At 42.2% G+C, this 19,753-nt stretch overlaps 1 protein-coding gene across 1 annotated transcript in view; it reads right to left on the minus strand.

The window, feature by feature from the left end:
• csmd2 (CUB and Sushi multiple domains 2) overlaps window positions 1-19,753 on the minus strand; it is a 277,838-nt gene that overhangs the window by 55,397 nt on the left and 202,688 nt on the right. The window contains exons 37-47 of the mRNA XM_030063504.1: window positions 19,295-19,391; window positions 18,196-18,300; window positions 17,053-17,171; window positions 14,945-15,014; window positions 12,140-12,256; window positions 10,822-11,031; window positions 8,741-8,929; window positions 4,244-4,421; window positions 1,730-1,875; window positions 1,562-1,642; window positions 661-774 (exon numbers count right to left, since the gene is read on the minus strand). Coding sequence (XP_029919364.1) covers window positions 661-774; window positions 1,562-1,642; window positions 1,730-1,875; window positions 4,244-4,421; window positions 8,741-8,929; window positions 10,822-11,031; window positions 12,140-12,256; window positions 14,945-15,014; window positions 17,053-17,171; window positions 18,196-18,300; window positions 19,295-19,391 — 1,426 coding nt within the window. The remainder of the gene's footprint in view (window positions 1-660; window positions 775-1,561; window positions 1,643-1,729; window positions 1,876-4,243; window positions 4,422-8,740; window positions 8,930-10,821; window positions 11,032-12,139; window positions 12,257-14,944; window positions 15,015-17,052; window positions 17,172-18,195; window positions 18,301-19,294; window positions 19,392-19,753) is intronic.

The following is a 19,753-nucleotide window of genomic DNA, read 5'->3' on the forward strand; positions in this document are numbered from 1 at the left end:
AGCCTAGAATAGGTAACATTATTTCGAGGGAAGATGGCCATCCATAAAAACAATACAGATTGGATTGTTGGCATGACTCTAGTCAACACCACCATAGTTGAGCCCGAGTCAATTCCAAGACAGGGTCAAATTGAGTTCCAGTCAAGACCTGGTAGAATGGGGGTCGAAACCAAATCAAGACAAGAATAAATTGAGTCCTCTTCAAGACTAAGACCAAAACTGGAAACAACCCAGTGTATGTCTCTCCAAATGTACAATAACGCCAAAGTAATTTATTGAGGATCAACAGAGATGTAGTTCTATAGAAGCTTGGCACTGTACTCTTAAACATCTGACTAACTGACACAGGGGACTTTGAATTATTAACACATATGTATAATCCCTTTATTAGTTTGTGGTTCTGGGATGAAGAAAGAAAATTTCAAGAAAAATTTAACCATGAAATGTTTTAGATAAGTGCTAACAAGTCAAATGACTACAATGACCAAGACATCTTCATATCAAAATAGGCAAAAGACCAAAGCAAATCAAAGATATCAGAAAACTAGTTGTTAGACCACATTCAAACAGCCTAGCCCTGATTACTGCATATGTAGAAGCACGGTGTTGCTGCTGTACAGTGTAGTAGCACTTTTATGAGCCCCTTTGGAGCCCACTCACCATCACATGAGGGCGGAGGTCCTTCAAACTCCAGGTGGGTCCCCAGACGGCAGGTCAGAATGTTGTTTCCACTTAACTGGTAGCCCTGAAGACATCGGTAGCGCACTATGTCACCTGAAAAGAGAGGGATAGAGAAAAGAGAGACGGAGACAGACAGAAACAGAGATAAAGACAGGAAGTGAGTGTAAGACAGAACCTGAGCCACAGAGAGACAATAGTGGCAATCAAAATGATCGATGCAAGCCAAAATGTCTTCTCACACACCAATCAGCACTCCTTGGCCTGTATACTGATATAGAAAAGAAATCATGATCCACAGTGTCTCAGCGAGAGACAAAGTTAGAGCTAACAGTGGGAAAAAGTACAATAATGAATCCCCATTGGGGGCCCTATAGATGAAACACTATGTCAGTGTCGCTGCCTTTGTGTCGCTGAATAATCACAAGCCAAGGAGGTATGCAAATAAACAGATAGGGAGAATTAATCTCCACCGTCTTCTGCAGGGAGAATGAGAGCACCTGCCCAGAATCCCTCTGGCTTTCAGATAACTTTGTCATCATCATTCATTTATATAGTTGCCCTGAAGCTCCTTGGGTAATGTAGTCTGGCTGTGAATCAGCACTCTAGCATTGCCTTATGGGATGTGTAGTCGGTGTTGCGGGAGCAATGTGCTTCCTGAGAAGTAAGTCTGTGTGTGTATTACACAGGCAGCTCCCTGGTTGTATTCTGGGAATATTATTAATGAGAGCTGCCCAAGCCTAAAAAAAAAAAAAAATGGTAGTGGGATGCACTAGTCTTGTGTAATCTTGGGTTTCTTGTCAGACTTGGACCACCACCTAACAAAAAAGCAGTCGCCAGTATATATTAATGCATGAATGCATTTGTTAGTTATTCCACTTACCAATTTTAAATTCCTTGCTTGCCATCAGGATCTCTGCATTTGGGATAATGGGGGGAGGCAGGCAAAACTGCAGTCTGTAGGCTTTAAGAAAAATGCAAGAGTTGAGTCAAACAGGGTTGATACATGTGGTATTATAAAATATATGATCAAGTAATCTATTTTACATACCTTGGTAGTTGATTCGGAACAGACCGCCTTTCTCTGTGTTGCTACGGAAACGTATCAGCACCTGATTGGATGTGCTGCTGGGCGGGTCATTAGGCTCCCCATCTGTGAAAACGCCCAGCTTCCTGGCCGTCTCCTGTGGGCCATCCCTATATGTGTAAAAGAAAAAAAAGAAAAAGAAAAAGTTAGTGGGTCAACAAGACAAAACTTTGACAGGAGCAAAATAGTGTCAATAAAGTGATGGAATATGAACTCTAGAGATTTTCTGTCAGCTGCCTCTGCCCTAAACCCAACCAGGAAGCACCTAGGGACTATGCGACATGTATCTGTCAGAAAACCAAACAATCCCACATGCCAGATTATTTTCAAGCAGCTTCCAAAATCAGAATAGAACCAAGCTGCTCTCACTTCATCAAACCCAAAGCAATTACCCGGGGCTGCTCTGGGTGATTATGTCGAAATAAGGTAAAAATTAAAGATAAACGTGGAACGACAGGTCTGGATTGTACTCTTCCTGCTAAGTGCCGTCCAATGGGAGTGTCTCTGGAAGCTGTGGCCCAGCCTTGGCAGTCCCCCGGTGTGGGCATGGCCGATTAAGCCAGCTCCCAGATTCCTGCCACAACCATTCAGCTTAAAAACCATCTGTCTTTGGCTGTCAGACTGGGGATGGGAGATTACAAGCAGCTCTGGAAACGGCTGGCTAGGGACTGCAGCCTCACAGCACTCTGGCCAAGCCGCCATTACGGGGCCCATTTCCTTGGCTCAGTAGTTCAGTGGATAGACACACAGCGGTGGTAACTGGAAACTAGGGAACACGATACCCTCCATCTTGGCTCCTGGAGAGCTTGCTGGGAAGGATCAACACAGCAGGGGCTGTTTGGAGGAAAAACGAATGGACTATTACAAAAGAAGAGCAACAATAGGACAGAAAGTGGACATTTTGGCTCCCTCGAGTGTTGGCGACTTGTTGACATGAACTCCGGTATATCAGGGTCGACTGCAACATGAATATCTACAAGCAGCTCAATCACCATGTGGCTGTGCATTTCATTATTCCCACTGCAAAACATAGATGTCGCCCCACACCAGGTGGAGTTTTGGTGTGGTCTGTGTCATGTTGCCAGGTTGGCTGACAGTCAGTTCCTCTGTCTTACTGAGAGCTGGGACCTTTGGAGGTGGTCTCGGGGAGAGGGGATCAACTGGGACTGGCAACCATCATGCATGCAAAATCCTGTCTGTGGTCGTGCATATGGCAGGCCCAGCTGTGCAATACGGAGGTGATGAAAGGAAGCTTTGCCCCACGATAGTCGGTCAGGCACAAAAACATACACCTACCAGGCAGAAACACAAACGCAGAGCGCACACACATGCCTGTGCGCCAACACATTCACTCTCTTACACACACACACACACACATGCACAAGGAAGAGGGAACCATATCCCACTCTACTCCTAATCTCTGATTGGTCCTTTGACTGTGACTTATTGAATTTTATGACAACGTGCAGATTAATTTAGCATTTGTTCCATCATATACTATTATTATGCATTCAATGTAAATAATGTTAGCATTACCAACACTGATTTGCATCCCTGTTGCCCATCTGAATCCCAATTGAAGGCAAAATTGCTGTACTCATTGCTCACTTTTTTTTTTTTTTTTTTTTTTTTTTTTAGTTATATGCGTATATGTCTTATCAGAAATCAGATACAGTATGGAAAGGCAGGTTGGATGTGTGGAGTAGAAAAACAGACTGATATCGCTGGGTGGGGGCAGAACTGGAACAAAGAGCAAGGTGGTAAAAATGAGAAGAGGGACATGAGATAAAGAAAAAAGGGAGAGAGAGCACGCTGGAGAGGAGGCTTGTGATCTGTTGTTGTCCTTTGCCACTCTGTGATGGATGACAAATATGAGGGACAAAAGCACTCTTTACCCATACTTGCAGTATCACTTGAAAAGAACATAAGAAGACGAGCCACAGAGAGAGGCCTGGGAACGGAAAGAGAGGAGAGAGGAGAGAGGAGAGAGCGGAGGGGAGGACAATGATGAGAGGCACAGAGCGGATTAGCTAACTGGACCTTGACTCTCTCATTTGTCAAGCGATAGAGAACAGAAGGAGGGAGAAAAGAAACATGGAGGTATAAAAGGCTGCAGAGTAGTGGCAGCTGAAGAAGGAATGGGAAGAGATTGGAAGAGGACAAACATGGAGGTGATGATAAAGAAAGGAATGGCTTTACCAAGCAAAATGAAATTGCAAAGTAATAGAAAACATGAGGGCATTTTACACTGAAGAATGTGATTGAAAGTTGTGGGCTCTGCACCTGGCTGAGATGGCCTTGACATTTGGACTTGGTGATTGAGGCAAACAGACTGAAATATCACCTCAGTTTACCCATAAATGAAAAGGAACATTTTTCTTGGATTTTAAAAGAGTGGAAAATAATATCAGATAACACAAAAAGAAAAAAAAAGAACGTAGGCACATATGCGAGGCTTGTGAAACAGCCAGCTCTTACCAGACAGTGATGAAGTCGTGAGGGCCGTGGACCTGAAGCAGGGTGAAGTTGAGTTTGATTCCCAGGCCGGGAGCCACCGAGATCAGCCAGGAGCAGTCAGCTGAGCTGGGATACTCCTCTGGATAGCCCGGGGAGAAGATGGTGCCATTGTCTGATGTGATGTTTCCACCACAGGGCGCTGAAGCAAGGAGGTGGGAAAGAGAGACAGAGGTGTACATATCAGTGGGTCAGGAATATAGCGGGTCAGATATGGAATTCCACTGGAATCGGTGGAAAAATGGGATTTTCCATCCCCTCTTTTTTCTGCGTCCCTTCTCAATCTTGCCCTCTCCCCTTCTCCTTCTCTTCCTCTAGTGCCCTGGCGCTTGTCTGAGCTAAAGATTAGCCAATAAAGCCTGTTAGCAAGCGCGGACTTGGCTGGAGTGTTTTGCTAAGATAAGACCTCAACCCTGTCCCACTGGGGGTGAAGAGGAGGAGTGCTGAAACGATGGCTGAGGAGGACAGAGGTTAGTGCGGACTGGGTTTTCTGAGGTATGCGTATATCCGTATGTGTGGGTACACATTTGTGAGTGTTTGACTTTCAGGAAAGGTGACAGCAGCTTGTCTATGCCCTATCTAACCGTGCCAGAACCTCAAAGCTCTCCCCAAGACTTACCCGATGCCCTGCCGTACAACAAAAATCCACAAACACATAATTACAGAAACAGATTAACAAATATGCCGGGACATGCACACCCACGTTTGCTCCCCCTCTTCCTCTCTGTGTTCCAGCATCCAACCCCATATTTGCATGTACAGAAATTGCAACGATATTTCAAGGATTGCTCAGGAATTCAGGAGGCTCTGACCAGCTTAATGATTATGAAGCCTCTCCTAGCATTCCCACTGGTGCTGTAGAAGAAACCTCATATTCACCGTGGTGGGGCAGTGGGAGTCAGGGAAGGGTGGTAATCGCTGCAGTGCAGACATCTCAAAAAACCCAGATGGGGCATTCAGCTTAACAGCACACCCTAGGATGCCTATGGGTGTAAGACCATTCCCACAGCATAGATTGCATGTTTCAAGCCTGTCTTTCTCTTTCTGTTTATATGTGTGTAATGGTGTTGCCTGCATAAGCCCCCGTGGTGGAGCGGTCCCTCTGCTGCTGCCTCACCTGTTAAATGAGCTATCGATCAGAGCCACTGATTAAACCCTGGACGCTCCATGGTCGTGTACCTCTTACTGATGCCACTGACTAGAAAGCTAAGGAGTGGAGTGTGTGGAGGGGAAGAGCGTTTGTGCATGTGCACGAGGTTGGCGGATAGCTGAAGACTTCCAGGTTTTGTTTGTATGTTTTTAGTGTATCTGTGTTGTAAATTGCTGTTTTATGGTATTTTAAAATGCATGCATGGTAGTATGTAAGTGTATGGCCGTATTTGTGAATGTGTATGTATGAGCATGGATGCATGGGTGCATGAACATAGATATATGAATAGTTTTATATTTTTATATTTCATGAAGTACAATCATGAATGCATATTTTCTCTATTATTTTTTTTTTTTATTGAATTCTGCTTCTATTCAGTTGTCAACTGTGAGAAAATAAACTCCAACTCAAATTGTGCAGGAAGAGAATATTGATAGTGTTAGGTTATTTATCTATTAAAATAAATAAATAAAAAATAGTATTAAAGAGTATTGTGCCATGGCACCTACCTTTGTGGGAAATATCATAGCATTACTACTATTGCTGTTGTTGCTGTTATTGAATGCACATTCATTAAAGCTTCTTTTATTTGATTCACAAAGAGCTGTATCTAAAGAAATAAGATGAGTTTAACTGAAGTTAGTACTGTATAAGAAGGGCCAAGGACTAGTCTAACATTACATAAGTAGCAATTGAAGTAGATTTGATTGACAGGAATAGCACAAGCTAAACCAGAAGTTCATTTGCTGATGTAGTTAGTAGGCTCTTGGCCACCTTGTTCAGCTTGTATTTCGTTTACTTAGAATGCTAAGCAATCCCGACAAATGTATTTAAATTACATGACTCAGAGAAACACAAGCCAGGCCACATCAGCTTCACAGCACACCAAGTGCACTTGGCCTTTGCACATTACAGTCTAAACTCAATCGTGTCCAAAAGTTTGTTTTTAAGAGCACTACAAAAATCACAGAATATTGTGGGGAATGTCATTAAAAATGTCAGATTTTGCCGGAGAACCCCTAGGCTACCGAGCTATTTATTCTCTGACCACGAACTAAATCAAATGTAAAACGTTGACTTTTAAGATTAAAGCAAGAGACTTAGAAGGTATAACAGAGAAGCTACACCACAAGGAGCAGTTTGTGTTGCTATAACCTGCTAGACACATAACACTGATTATTCATGACCCAAAATAATATCATTCCAGTCCATTCCAAGTAATTCCCAACAATATAATTACCACACAAATGACCGTCACATCAGTGGACATAATTTATTTTAAATTAACCAAATCCCAGAAACCCTGATTAGAATTTAAACACACATACACATACTGTATATGTAAGCTAAAGGGTAAATGATTTTACAGACCATCTCTATAATATGTTATTATTGCCTTGTTCATTGTTTCATTTAAAAAAAAATGCAATGTATGTCAGTGTCAGCAATCTAGATATATCATGGTGCTGGACGCTCAATGAAAAACAGCACGGCAGATACAGCAAGGTCAGTTAAGTTTTGAAAGAAGGATGGAAGCAAACTTCAGCACCCGGAGAACGAGGGGATGAGGTCAGTGAGTTGAGTGTGGAGCGGTTTACAGACAACATGACAGAGGTGAAAGAGGGGGCGACACCTTGATAAGGTGGAGACAGGTGGGCAAATGGAGGCAAGAGAACTAGAATTGATCTACTAGTCTCTCACACTCTCTGAGAGGAAATCTATGCAGACACTGCAGTGTGTGTGTGTGTGTGTGTGTGTGAGAGAGAGAGAGAGAAAAAGAGAAAGTTGGAGGTCAGAGTGTACTGTGCTGTACTGGGGAACGTAAAAGTGTTAAAACTTGTTTGCTGCTGTATCGTATTGAGTGGGAAGTAGGTTAGAAAGTAGGTGCTAAAACAACATCAATAACAAAAAGGGATGATGAAAATGAAATTTAACAAAAATAAATAAATAAAATGAAATGAAATTAAAAAATAACAATAAAATATCGCAGGCTGTGTTTTGCTAAGGTCATATTTTTGTGTCTGACAAATATTCCAGGCTGTTAAGGACAGCAACAGGCATTATTTAACGAATTTTACTATACACGTCCAACAAATCCAAATGATTACAGTCCTTGTTAAAAGAAACTGGGTTTTGACCGACAGAGAACTCCAACAAAGTAATCTCAAAGTGTTGAATAAGTGGAGAAAACTGTTTACATGCAGGTTTTTTTTTTTTCTTGAAAATCAGAGATGGCAGTCAGTCAGTCAGTCAGGCAACAGTGTGCGTTCAGGTGTGTTTATCCTATTAAGACTGAGCTATCTCCCCTCTCTTCATCTCCTGCTGTATCATTTCCTCACAACAGGCCGGTGCATTAAAGCCAATTCAATTACACTCACAGTGAGAAGCATCAGGCTCACTTCTCCTGCTCGATTTGGACAGCGAACACACACATAGAGGAATATGCACACGCATACACAAACACGCGTTGGGTGTGCGCGTGTGCACACACGGGCGGTGGAATGCGTTGCAGAACGGATGTGCTCGTCCGCGCTCATACACACACACAGGCACACACATGAAAACACACATGAAAGCACACTAACACACATGCGGATGAACATACATGAATACACACTCACTTATTCTCTCACATGAACAGGTGCCTGTAACTAATCGGCAATTCTCTGCACTTTCACATGCATAAAAATAAATAAATAAATAAATAAATAAAATAAGACTAGGCCTTAAACTGAAATAGCTAAGAGACAATAATCCCCTCTATCTCCTGTCCTCTCCCCCTCTCTCTTTCTCTCTCTTGCTCTTCCCCTTTCTCCCATTTATCTCCCTGCTCACTCATTCAAAGTCCGGTGTCACGGCCGTCACCCCCTGCTGTAATTTTGCCTACCTTATTGAATAATCGACAGCTGGAGCGTGAGAATCTGGGTCAAGGACGAGGCACGAGAAAGAACACCCATTACTTTCCTTTTCAGTTTGGCCCCCCCTTTTTTTTCCCGCCTCTTTTCTCTATTTCTGCTTGGCCCAGTATTGATTTTCACTGAAGAGCACTTTGCTCCATTAATGGAGAATGATAATTCAGTTTAATTTGCATTATTCATAATGGCTAATCACTACCTCCACAGCTGGCGTTTTGCAGCAATGATGTAACAGCTCAATAAATTCTAAACAGGAAGTGGTTTTAATGCTCTTTTCTTTTGTCTCTGGATGCAATAAAGCTTAAATGCTTATCCACTCTTATGGAAGAGAGTGTTTATCTTTGGGGTTAATTATTTGGTAGAGAGGGAGAGGGGAAAAAAAATGCGGTCTTGTACCTTCGCAGCGAGGGAAGGGGTGGTCCCAGTTGCGGGTGGTGCCATGCTCACAGGTGAGTATGGAGTGTCCCATTAGCTGATACCCTGGTAGACACTCAAAGGAAATGGACTGGCCCACGTTGTAGCCAGCACCCACTACCACTCCATAACGGAAAGGCTCTGGATCAGGGCACTCCTGCAGCTCATAGGCTGAGAGAAAGAGAAAAAAACAGATACACCAATCATCAGCCAAAGTGGAGACATTTCCATTACAGCTGGATACTTGTGTTTCAATCACATTTTTAACAGTTACTATTAGTATTATGGGCTACACAGCGAAACAGCTGAGATTATGGCTTATGAATGCGAGTTGCATCACCACAAATCATAGCGTGAAACGGGGTGGTGTATAAATATGTGTCTGTGTGGAAACAGATTTATGAATCAAACATCAAACCAAGAGACCTATGTTTGATGGCAGCAAAATAGAGCAAGGACGTGACTGCTGAACGCATTCTGGTTCACAGAACACCGCGGTGGATAAGGGCTGGCCACCTGCTGGTCTCAGTTTCCTCATCGCTGCTGGGTTAGGGTTAGAGTTAGTAATCACTGCCGTCCACACAACCCCACTGTGCGGCTTGCACTAATTTGTCTGCATGCTCCACTTTTGCATGCCTGCAGCGTGATTCCGCAGCCTCCTTTTCCCCCGCTCTTTTTTTTTTTTTGTCTCTAATATTCTCTTTCTTTTTGGTTTCTTTCCGTCTTTTCTCATCCCCCTTCTCTATCTTTCTCTGGCTCTCCTCCTACTCAACCACCCACTCACTCACGCCTCCTCTAGTCTCCCATCGCTCTCCTTCCCTTTCAGCTGAGATGTTCTCAGAGAAGTTTCTGCAGCGCAAAAAAAAAACAAGAAGAAAAAAAGTAATAAAAAATAAAAAGAGAACCTTGCCAGGGGCGGGTTTCACTTGTGCTGGAGGAGTTTGATGCAGTCATCATAAGTAGTGTGGGTAAATTATTCCGCTTTTTTTTTTTTTTTTTTTTTTTTTTTGCTGGATACAAAAGCTGAGCAGGCAGTGAGCCATGAAGAGCCAGGATATAAATATGACTAAAGAAATTGATTTCTATGGATCATAGCTTCCCTTTGTAGGAGATAACTCATGCAAACACTGCAAAGGGGGGCATTTCCAAATATAATGCTTGATTTATATGCTAATGTACATATAATTATGTAAATGCACGATACTACCTTTCGATTTGCTGGCTTGTTTGTTGGATCACAAAATACAAACTTTCTGTGCCTGTTGCAGTTGGAGGCAAGTGCAGTTTATTCCTTACAGCCATGCGGAAATGCAGTTAAGCCTTTCCTGGCATATGGCAGAGAAATCTTCTAAGTGATCAACTCTTGTTATATACCGAGATTTATAGATCTAGGGAATTTACTGGCTCAGTGGGTTGATTAGTTTGATACATGGAGTTCTATGGGTAATTCAGTAATGTTATGGGTTTACATGCATACAGGGTCCAATCCACAGTGAAGTGACACTAATAATTCATAAATGAAGTTGTGGACGATAAAAGAAACATTCCCAGGAATGATGATTTATCATTCTGCTTTTATGAGTCATGATTCATCCCTATAACCTTCATAGTTATAGTCATTCTCTGATTGTGTCAATTCAGGTAAATAGCTCTACTCATTATAATTACATTCAGTGCCCCTCTGCTGAACCAAATGTAATCACTTTGCTTACTGAATAGCCCCATGCCAGTGACAGCAGCCAGCAAATATGATTTGAAGTTGCCAAAAAGCTCCAGCCATCGTCAAATAAGTGCCAGAAGGTTGGATCAAGTCTTGCAGAGGAAAACAACTAGCAGGCCTGACATTGGCCCAGTTTAATGCAATTTAATGTGGATAAACTTTTTTGTTTATGTTTTTATTTTTCAATGATTACATTTGGCTGGTATATTGCGAAGGTTATTTGAGTAGTCCCTGAACTTTTATAATGTCATAACTTACTTTTCCCATCATTGTCGCCCATTTCATTTTTTTTTTTTTTTCTTTGTGCTCTCTCCATTACACTTGGCGATGCTTGGTCTCTTACCCTGGTACTCAAACCTGAAGCCTGGTTTGTTCTGTGAATGGTCACTATGGAAGTATACTGTGGTCTCATGGGAGGTGGTGAGCAGGGAGGAGGGAACATCCTGCCCGCTGAATCGGCCAATCACAGTGCTGGTATCCAGGGGACCATTGCGTATCTCTAGGAAGTCATGGTTAGCCTCAGTTGAGAAGTTGAGGAACTGAATGTGGGCCCCTGGGAAGGAAAGAAATAACACCAAATACATCAAATATTTTAGATTTTGACTTTGTTACTGCCACTTTTCCTTTCAAGGTTATCTGAGGCTGCCTCTCCTTAAACATTTGCTGGTGGGGTTCTTTTACACAATGTGCTTAAGCTCAGGAACTGCGTAGGAACAATCAGTAAATGACTGTAATTGCACTGGGCTGTATGAATAAGGTCACTCTCACAGCCAGTAGTACATTTCCATGGTCCAGACTACCATGCTGTTTCATACATTGTTACTTTTTTCCCCCATTTGGCTTGGTTGGTTTTCGCACGGCTTGAATAAAGTAGACCAAGGCATGGTGCTTATATTTGGTCAGAGGGGAAAGTGCATAAAGAGAAAAAAAAGCTTTTCTCATGTTTCAACATATTAGCCATCCACAAATAAAAAATAACAGAACAAAACAATGAAAGACTGCTCTTCTGTTTTTTCTGATAGCACCCGAATGCAGCAGAAAACCAGCAGCCGGCAATGTAAACCAACTGAGGACGTATGAACTCTGATATGGACCTTAATGTTTTTTCACGGTCATCTTCATCTTGTATGCACATCAAAGGAAGATCGAAGAGTATGGAAAGATTAGCGAATAAAACGTGAGAGACTGAGAGACTGATAGACGAAGTGATGATACCGGCAGAGTTGGTTACCTCTGATACAAGTATGTCACCCTGCCATCAGAACCGGGTACTGTTGTAGAAGGCTGGAGTTAAAGTCCTTTCTCAAGGTCCTTGCTGTTACCTTTCTCACTTCAAATGAACCGCTAAGAGTTCACTTTGAACCAACCCGAGACCACCTCTTTCAAGCGGACAAGAGGTTTGGTTAAGGTCTTCTCATTGACCCAAACAAACTGCACCGAAAGGGAAACGCAAAAGGGTTCGATTCACCGAGACTAAAAATGAATGGTGTGAAAGGGATCTAAGTTTAACCGTATGAGTCTGAAGCAGAGCGCGGCTGAAAAAGGACAGGACATACAATAAATGTTATCACACCTCTATCTAAGCCCTGCAAGATGCGCAGGTCCTTAAGTGTCAAACTGCAAACAGGTAGTGTGCTGCAAAAGGCTCTCCTAATGCATACCATAACCAACTGGCAGGTAGATTCTCCAGGTGCAGTCACTGTTGCTAGGGTAGTTGCCAGGGAAACCAGGGCTGAGGATCATGCCCTCCATCTCTTCCCGGATTCCGCCACATTGAGCTAGCAGAGGGACAGACAACACATACCATTAGCATCGAAGAACAGAAGAGTGTTACTTTTAAAAAAAAAAAAAAAATCAGTATTGCTCCAGGATGCATCTTTGGAAATGGTTCAATACAGCTCTTCATTTAGTGGGAGGAAGAAGGAGAGGAAACTCTTCAACTGCTACTTACTGAAAACTACCACTATCAATATTTTTAAATGAAGCCGCAGATAGCTGACAATTTGTGCTTACTGGGTATGTTCAATATGTTTAAACCTGTCTCGACGCCCAAAACATTTGCACAATTCATTGTACTTGGCATGGTGGAAAAGGCTCCATTGAAATCGCCATTGAAACCCACACAAATGAAATCTTTTAGGGGTGTTCACAGCTCTCAAAGGCAAAGTGAGGCAGGTTCTTACATTGCAATCCCTGAGGCTGCTGAGTAAAATACTCCCACCACTCTGTACTAGAATTACTTCTCTTGCCAGAGAACTTCTGAGTGTGGTTATCCTAGGATGGCCCAAACATATCTTGTGAAAGGAGTGATCACATGCAGCACAAACAATGTTAGAATACCCATGTGATAAACCATGCCTGCAAAACAACCCAATCCCTTAAACAAAGAATGAGTGCCCATTTCAGTGCTGGCAGATACCCTGGAGTCTGTCATCTTAATGATCACTAACACCCTAAGCCATCCCATAGATTTAAGTGGACAGAGTAGATTTGTCTGCCTAGAAGTAGGGATATTGACATGAGATTATGCCAGAGAGCACTTTTTTAAATTCATTCTTTGAAAACACTGCAGCCTCTGGGGCTAAATAAGGATTTGAACATGAGATGTTTGCTGTAAAAATATATAGCACAGCTTTATGTGTCTCATGCCTGGTGTTTTAAAATACCATGTATCCCATTTGTTATTTATTATGTGCATGCACTTTACAAACACTATATATATGTATTTCTTGGTTATCACTGTACTGAATACCATGTCTGTCTGTTTAGCAGTACAGATACACGACAGACTGCAATGCCCTTGATGTTTAGGGACATGAGTTCAACACCAGTATTTTGCAGTGGGGCTATCAAGTCACTGTATGTGCATGAACTTGATGCCACTTTATGTCTATGTCTCTAACCAAAAGATTGGAATGTGCAGATGTTCATTTTTTTCAAGTTCATCTGTTCAGTTCTTGTACCCTCGCCAAGCCCTGTGCTGGGCTTTCTTCTTGCCAGACATCTGAAATAAAAGTATGACAATAAAAAACACCTGACTGGACAATATTATACTTAATAAAAAGCCACTATCGTGTGAGCTTTGTTATAGTCAGCGAGTCAGGCAAATTGTTACTGAAGAAAAATGCATAGTCTCACTTTAAATTGGCACAGTGGAAAATGGCATCTCACAAAATAGGTCAATTCACATCTTCCAACTATCAAAGGACTCTGGAGCACTTTGCTCTCCTCTTGCTATATCAAGGTGGCAAGGCATATATCTCAGTCTGCCACCCTCTCTCCTCTCTCTCCCTCGCCTTTCATCTTAAACCACTGATGGATTTAAATGTTTCTTTGACTGAAATCCAGGACTAAGACTCAGAAGAGGTAGAGAAAGGGAGAAATGAAAAAAAAAAGTATGGAAATACTGAGTAAAGAAGATGAAGGGATTGAGAAAAATGAAAATAGAGAGATCCAGACACTAAAATTAAAAGGATGAAAGGATGGTGAAACTAAGAGTAAGAGAATTAGCTGAGTCAAGGCAAAAAAAGAAAGACAGAGGTGCTGAGAAGAGAAAAGCAAACACAGGGAAGAAGATTAAGAAATAAATGGGACAAACAGCCTACATAAGTCAGAGGAGGGAGAAACTATGGAGAGAAAAGCAGGGCGCTGTACTATTGTGCTTCAATAAGGAATAAGTGAGGGGTTAAATGTTATCCTGTGCCAGCAGAAAAAGCCGGGGGTAATCAGCAAACTGCTGATGCCTGTAAACACGATGAATCTCCCCTCAACTTCAACCAATCACAGGCTGAGATGGAACTAATTAGGTGATAGTAGGCCGTTCCAATAAGTGGAACCCGTTTGTCAAGGAGCTCTCACACACTCCGAGGCAGGAAGACTCGAGGCACGCAGCGGAGAAGGCGCCTAATGCAGTTTCATGCAGTGTGTGGCCTTGAAAGCTAAGCACAGAGATACCAAATCCATATCAAAGGTGTATAAGCTCAAAGATATGCTCATGCACCACACATACACACACAAAACCTCCTGCAAAAGCACGCTCTGCTGCCTTCTCTCTGGTGAAGTGCAGCCTTCGTTGCTTTGTTTATGTCTCCAGTTTTCTTCATTCTCTGACAAATGCAACAGCTTGGATAACAGCAAGCACATTAAGCGCCTCGTTGTTTGAGTGTGGAACTCTTTCAGCGGTGTATAGGTGTATCTTTGTCACCTATGTGGTTATATGCTAATCAAATGCTGCTTCCAGTCAAAGGCTGAGGACGAGGGGGGGCGGCAAGCACCGTAAGCCTTTCCACTGGGACCTTGGCCTGAGATGCTTCGTATAATGTGTGGAATAATCAGATGTCACCATAACAGGCCTGTTACCTTGGGCGTGGGTGGCAAGGCAAAGGATCCTCAAAGAAAACGAGGCAGAAAGTAGAGAAAAAGAGAGGAGGGGTGGAAAACAGGAGGGAGAGAAAAGGTCTTTTTACCTATGCAGAGAGGAGGCGGGTAGTTCCATCGCCTCACGGTTCCTGGCATACAGGAGATGTGTGAGTTCCCCTGCAAAGCACACACACACACACACACACACACATGTGCAGACACACACAAAGACAAAAGTCCAAGAACAGGCAATCATTTCATTTGCTCTCCCCATTGTCACTCATCTGTCACTCCAACTCTTTGAACCTGCTATCTATCTCCACATGACTCCCGCTGCTGCGCTCTAATGCTAAATCCATCCGAAGTGACAGAGAACAATGGAGTGGCAGCATCACAAGCATATCAAATGATCATACAGGGAGAGAGGCAGAGTGGGGGAGATTACAGGGAACCTCAGATTGATTGTTACACTGGTAAAAGAAGCAGTAGGAAGAGCTTTTTTGAAGTCCTCTAGTAGGATTCCTGGGCTAATTCTGTTCAGAGAGAGTCGGAGAAAAAAAGACATTTTTGATGGGAAAGACATATGAATGGACCGACTCAGCTGACCTTTCGAGAAATGCACGGATAGTCGTAGTCAGAGGAATATTGGCATCCGCTGAAATGAGCCATGGCCGATTGTAGTTCAAAGTGAAAACCGGGACATGAGAAAGTCATCTCATCTGCAAAAATATGTTCCTTCTTCATGTGTCACTTCACCAGTATTAATGCTGAAATGTTTAATGACCTTTGACACTCTGCATTTCTTAAATGTCCCCTTTTCCATTTCTAATTCAAAGTTACATCTTTTCAACTATGGTATAAAAATACTTCTTTAAATGTTTTGATAGTATAAAAATAGATTTTTTTTTTTTTACCTACTTGACAGTTGCTTGGATTGTGGCATTTTGTTTTCTTTCACATGTCCTTTCATACAAAGCCCTCAAACGTCAGGTGCAATAAATTGTGAACTGGTACTGAGAGTACTCTGGCACTAAACTTGACCGGATGAAGATTCAAAGCAGTCTGAATGCCTGATCATACTTTCAAAGCATCAATTCTCACAGCATTTAGAACATGTGAAGCAGTTTAAAGCCTATTTGAACTTTTCATAAGTACACACAAAGAGCCATGGTGATTTAAAGTGTCCAGAGCAACTTATCAAGTGGCATACAGGTATGTGTATCGTATTTCATACTCTAAATGCTGGAAACCCAGAATATGTTATTTATTTTCCATATGATCATTTCAGCAATTTCATCAAGTCAGAAGAGAAATGACACAACTACATTACTTGTGCATTATACACTGTGCTTTCTAATTCTGTTCAATTTTGTAGCTGTAACTGTTCAGAATTGTCTTATGCACTTTATGTTTCTCTTCATTCTTTATCATACAATCATTTCTTACTTTACTGTATTTAATAACCTCATATACCTTTTCATTTCAGCTTTATACATGATAATACACAAAATTCCAAGTGACGACTTTTGGACATTATCGTCACAAGTTCCCTAAGTGGGACAGTATTGCAAATGAGAACACTGAAGACAATTTTGCACTGCTTTTAAAGATGTAGATGATGTTTTCATCATTTTCATCACTAACTAAAACTAAGCCAAGCCAGAACAAAATGTGGTTCCTAAAACTCTGCCTTCTGCACCACAGAAACCCTCAGACCCCCTTTCTTGGAATAGTTCCTGATTCAGTCATCACCCCAAATAAAATGGCGAGCCACTGACAGAATCGACCATCCGGCTGTCAGCTGCAACTTGCAAAGTCACAATCACAATATAAACAGGAAAAGCTCTCGTGTGTCATGTGCAAACCTGCCCTGGGAATCGTGAACGTAAAATGAACAAAGAGCTTGTATTTAAAATGCCTGGCAACATGCTTGTCCATCTGGTCCAGCCCAGTTTGTGTTAGATTTTGATTTGTCAGCTAATGTGAAATGTGATCATTGCTTGAGGATATGACAGAGGAAAAGCAATCGTGACAGGGACACGGAGCGGTGGAGACAGACTAACAGAAAATAAAAAAAGGCTTTTGAAAGTTTACACAGTATGTTTCCATTTAACCTGTATTGTTCGATCACTGCCTGAGGGCTAGGCCATGACCTGGGGGGTTAAATGTTAAAGGGTGCAGGAACAAAACTTCATCTGAAGCTAGGGACTGTTACCTGTAGAGTGTATCCAGGTTCACACTGGAAAGACACCACATTGTTCATCTGAAGGCGCTCCCCGACCTTGATGCCATTCATGGGAACCACAGGCTCTGGGCAGTTGGTCAGTGACACCGCTGAGAGCATGAAGAACGGATAAAATGATAAGAAAGGGAGAGGGACCAAAAGAGAATACAATAAGCCTGGGTGGAGGCAGAAGTTATTTCTAAGCTAAAAACAGGGCCTTAAAAAAAAAAAAAAAAAAAAACACTGAACCAAACAAAACCGGCATAATTCTGCCTCATTGTGAAACTGAGGAAATTCTTTTTTTTCTTCATTTCTTTCTTTTACATTTGGGTGGCCATTTTATCTTATTGGTTAAGATTACAGTTAAAGTTAGGTTAGGGTTAAGAGTTAAGGGTTGGGGTTAGGCGTACGTTGGTTATGGCTAATATTAGATAAAGGCTGTAGAGAATGTAAGTCAATTAAAAATATCCTTGCCCTCCTAGAAGAAAATAAAAACTTCCACTTTTGTAGTCAGATGCTGATTTGGCTCTGTGACCTCCAAAACCCCGTCTAGGTGGGGGCTACCATTATAGCTTATTCCTTATTCCTCTCTCCTGCAGCCAATTAACATCAAATTGGAAGCAGCTAACCTACAGACCTCTCTTTGGTGCACCGAGAGGTACATGACCGCCAGTCTCATTGTTTGTAATTATTGTCTAATTGCACGTTTTACAAATTCATATCAAAATGAATTTTCATAAAACATCATTGGCAACACAAGAAAAGCAGGCTACAAAGGTTACAGAATAACACATGCCCATGTAAAATATCATTTGAAATTGATATTACTCCGGGAAGAAATGGCAACTTTTAATGAAAATGAAAAAAAAAAAAAAAAAAAAAACATTAAATAGCAATTCAAATATAGTAGGAGACATTTGACAGCCAATTACTTAAGCGTATTTAAGTGTATTTATGCGACTGTTGTTTTTCAGGCCATTTACAGGTACTTGTTTGCGTTTAAACACTTTGCTTTGATTGTGCCGGAAAAAGCACAAGGTGAACGCGAAGCCTGAAAGCGCTCATATCTGATGTGACAGTGATCTCAGATGTGCTGGGTGTTCGGAGATGCGGTGAGAGCTGTGTTCCACTCACTTTTGTACTCCAGTCTGAACCCAGCCGCAGACACACTGATATCAGAGAAAAAGTGGAGGTAGAGTTGGTTGGAGGTGCTGTTGAGGAGAGCCGGGACGGTGGTGCCTTGGGGAGAAGATTAATAGTGGAGTTTAGCAGGCCTATCTGCTGCATAGGTAGAGCACAATTACCTTACTGTATGAGCTGCTGGCAAAAAGCCCAAAAAAGCCTGTTCTTTTTTACATTTGCCCATTAAAGTGTCTGTGTGTGCATCTGTGTATGTGTGTGTCTAGGTGTGCTTGTGTGTGCACATGCATGAATGACTGTGTGTGGGTGCATTAGGATAACAGGGGGAGCAGATGCAGAATAATGTGACCTACTTGCTTCCTGTGAGGGCAGAAAAGCAAAGGAAATTGTTTCCGCAGGGTGTTGGTGCGGAGGACCCGGCTTCCAAAAAAACACCAGGAAACTCCTTCCTGCTGAGGTCTGACAACACTATCACGTGGTCGGCGCATCTCTCCTCCAATTGGTTGTTTGTTTAGCACATATTAGTGCAGCTGGCATTTCTCTCTCATCTCTTTACTTCGGGGCTCAATCTAACATTTACTTTTGGTCCGGTTCCAAGCGCAAACAAAATGAGAATCCTCTACTGCTATGTCCCCACTTTGAGGAGAGAAACACAGATACTGTAAACAAACGCCTCACTTCATCTCCGCACAGAAAAGGCTAACCTTTTTAAAAATGCGCCAGGATTTTGCTGAGGGGGAGCGCAGACAGATTGAATTTTTCCCATGACTAAGCCACCTGCCTTTACGTATTTGGAGCTCCACTTAGCATTGTTGCAAAGCCAAATATCCACGCCAAGTGAGACTTATGTTTTTTTTATTACAGAGTTTTACAAATACGTGTTACCTAACACAGCCCGCTCTTGGATAATTGATTAGGCAATTAAATCACATTCACTACGCTTTTGGCAGCTACAGATAAATTATTTTTAAAAGCAGTTTGATGGCAAGGGTTGAGGTGCTCATAAACACAGTAAAACTGATGGAACATGTAAACACACACACACACACACACACACACACACACACACACACACACACACACACGATGATACCTGAGAAGCTGCCCAGCATGGTGTCGGTGTTGTCCCCTCCATCAAACACCTCCAGCGAGTCCCAGTTCTGCTCGGTGACAAAACTGATCACCTGGATCTAAGAGAGGGAAGAGATGGTGGGAGGAGGAGAGGAAAGGCATGAAACGAACGAAGGATGAAGAAAAACAATCAAGAAGGAAGGGGAGAAAACACAACCGCTCGAGAGGAGAGATGCAAAAACAAGCAGAATATAGGGAGAATGCGTTGAATATAGGTAGAGAAATAAAACGAAGAAGAAGAAAGAGTGGGAAGAAAGGAACAGAAAAATGAAAAGCAGTGTGTGACCATATGGTCAATAAATAAATAAATAAATAAATATATAAACACTTTAGAGGATTAAAGATTGTTAGGTAATGACACTGCATGGGTGTTGGATTTCCAGTTACTTAAAGGTGCATTGCGCGAAACTGAGCGTCAGCT

This window comes from Myripristis murdjan, chromosome 11, assembly GCF_902150065.1.
Source record: "Myripristis murdjan chromosome 11, fMyrMur1.1, whole genome shotgun sequence".
NCBI lineage: Eukaryota > Metazoa > Chordata > Actinopteri > Holocentriformes > Holocentridae > Myripristis > Myripristis murdjan.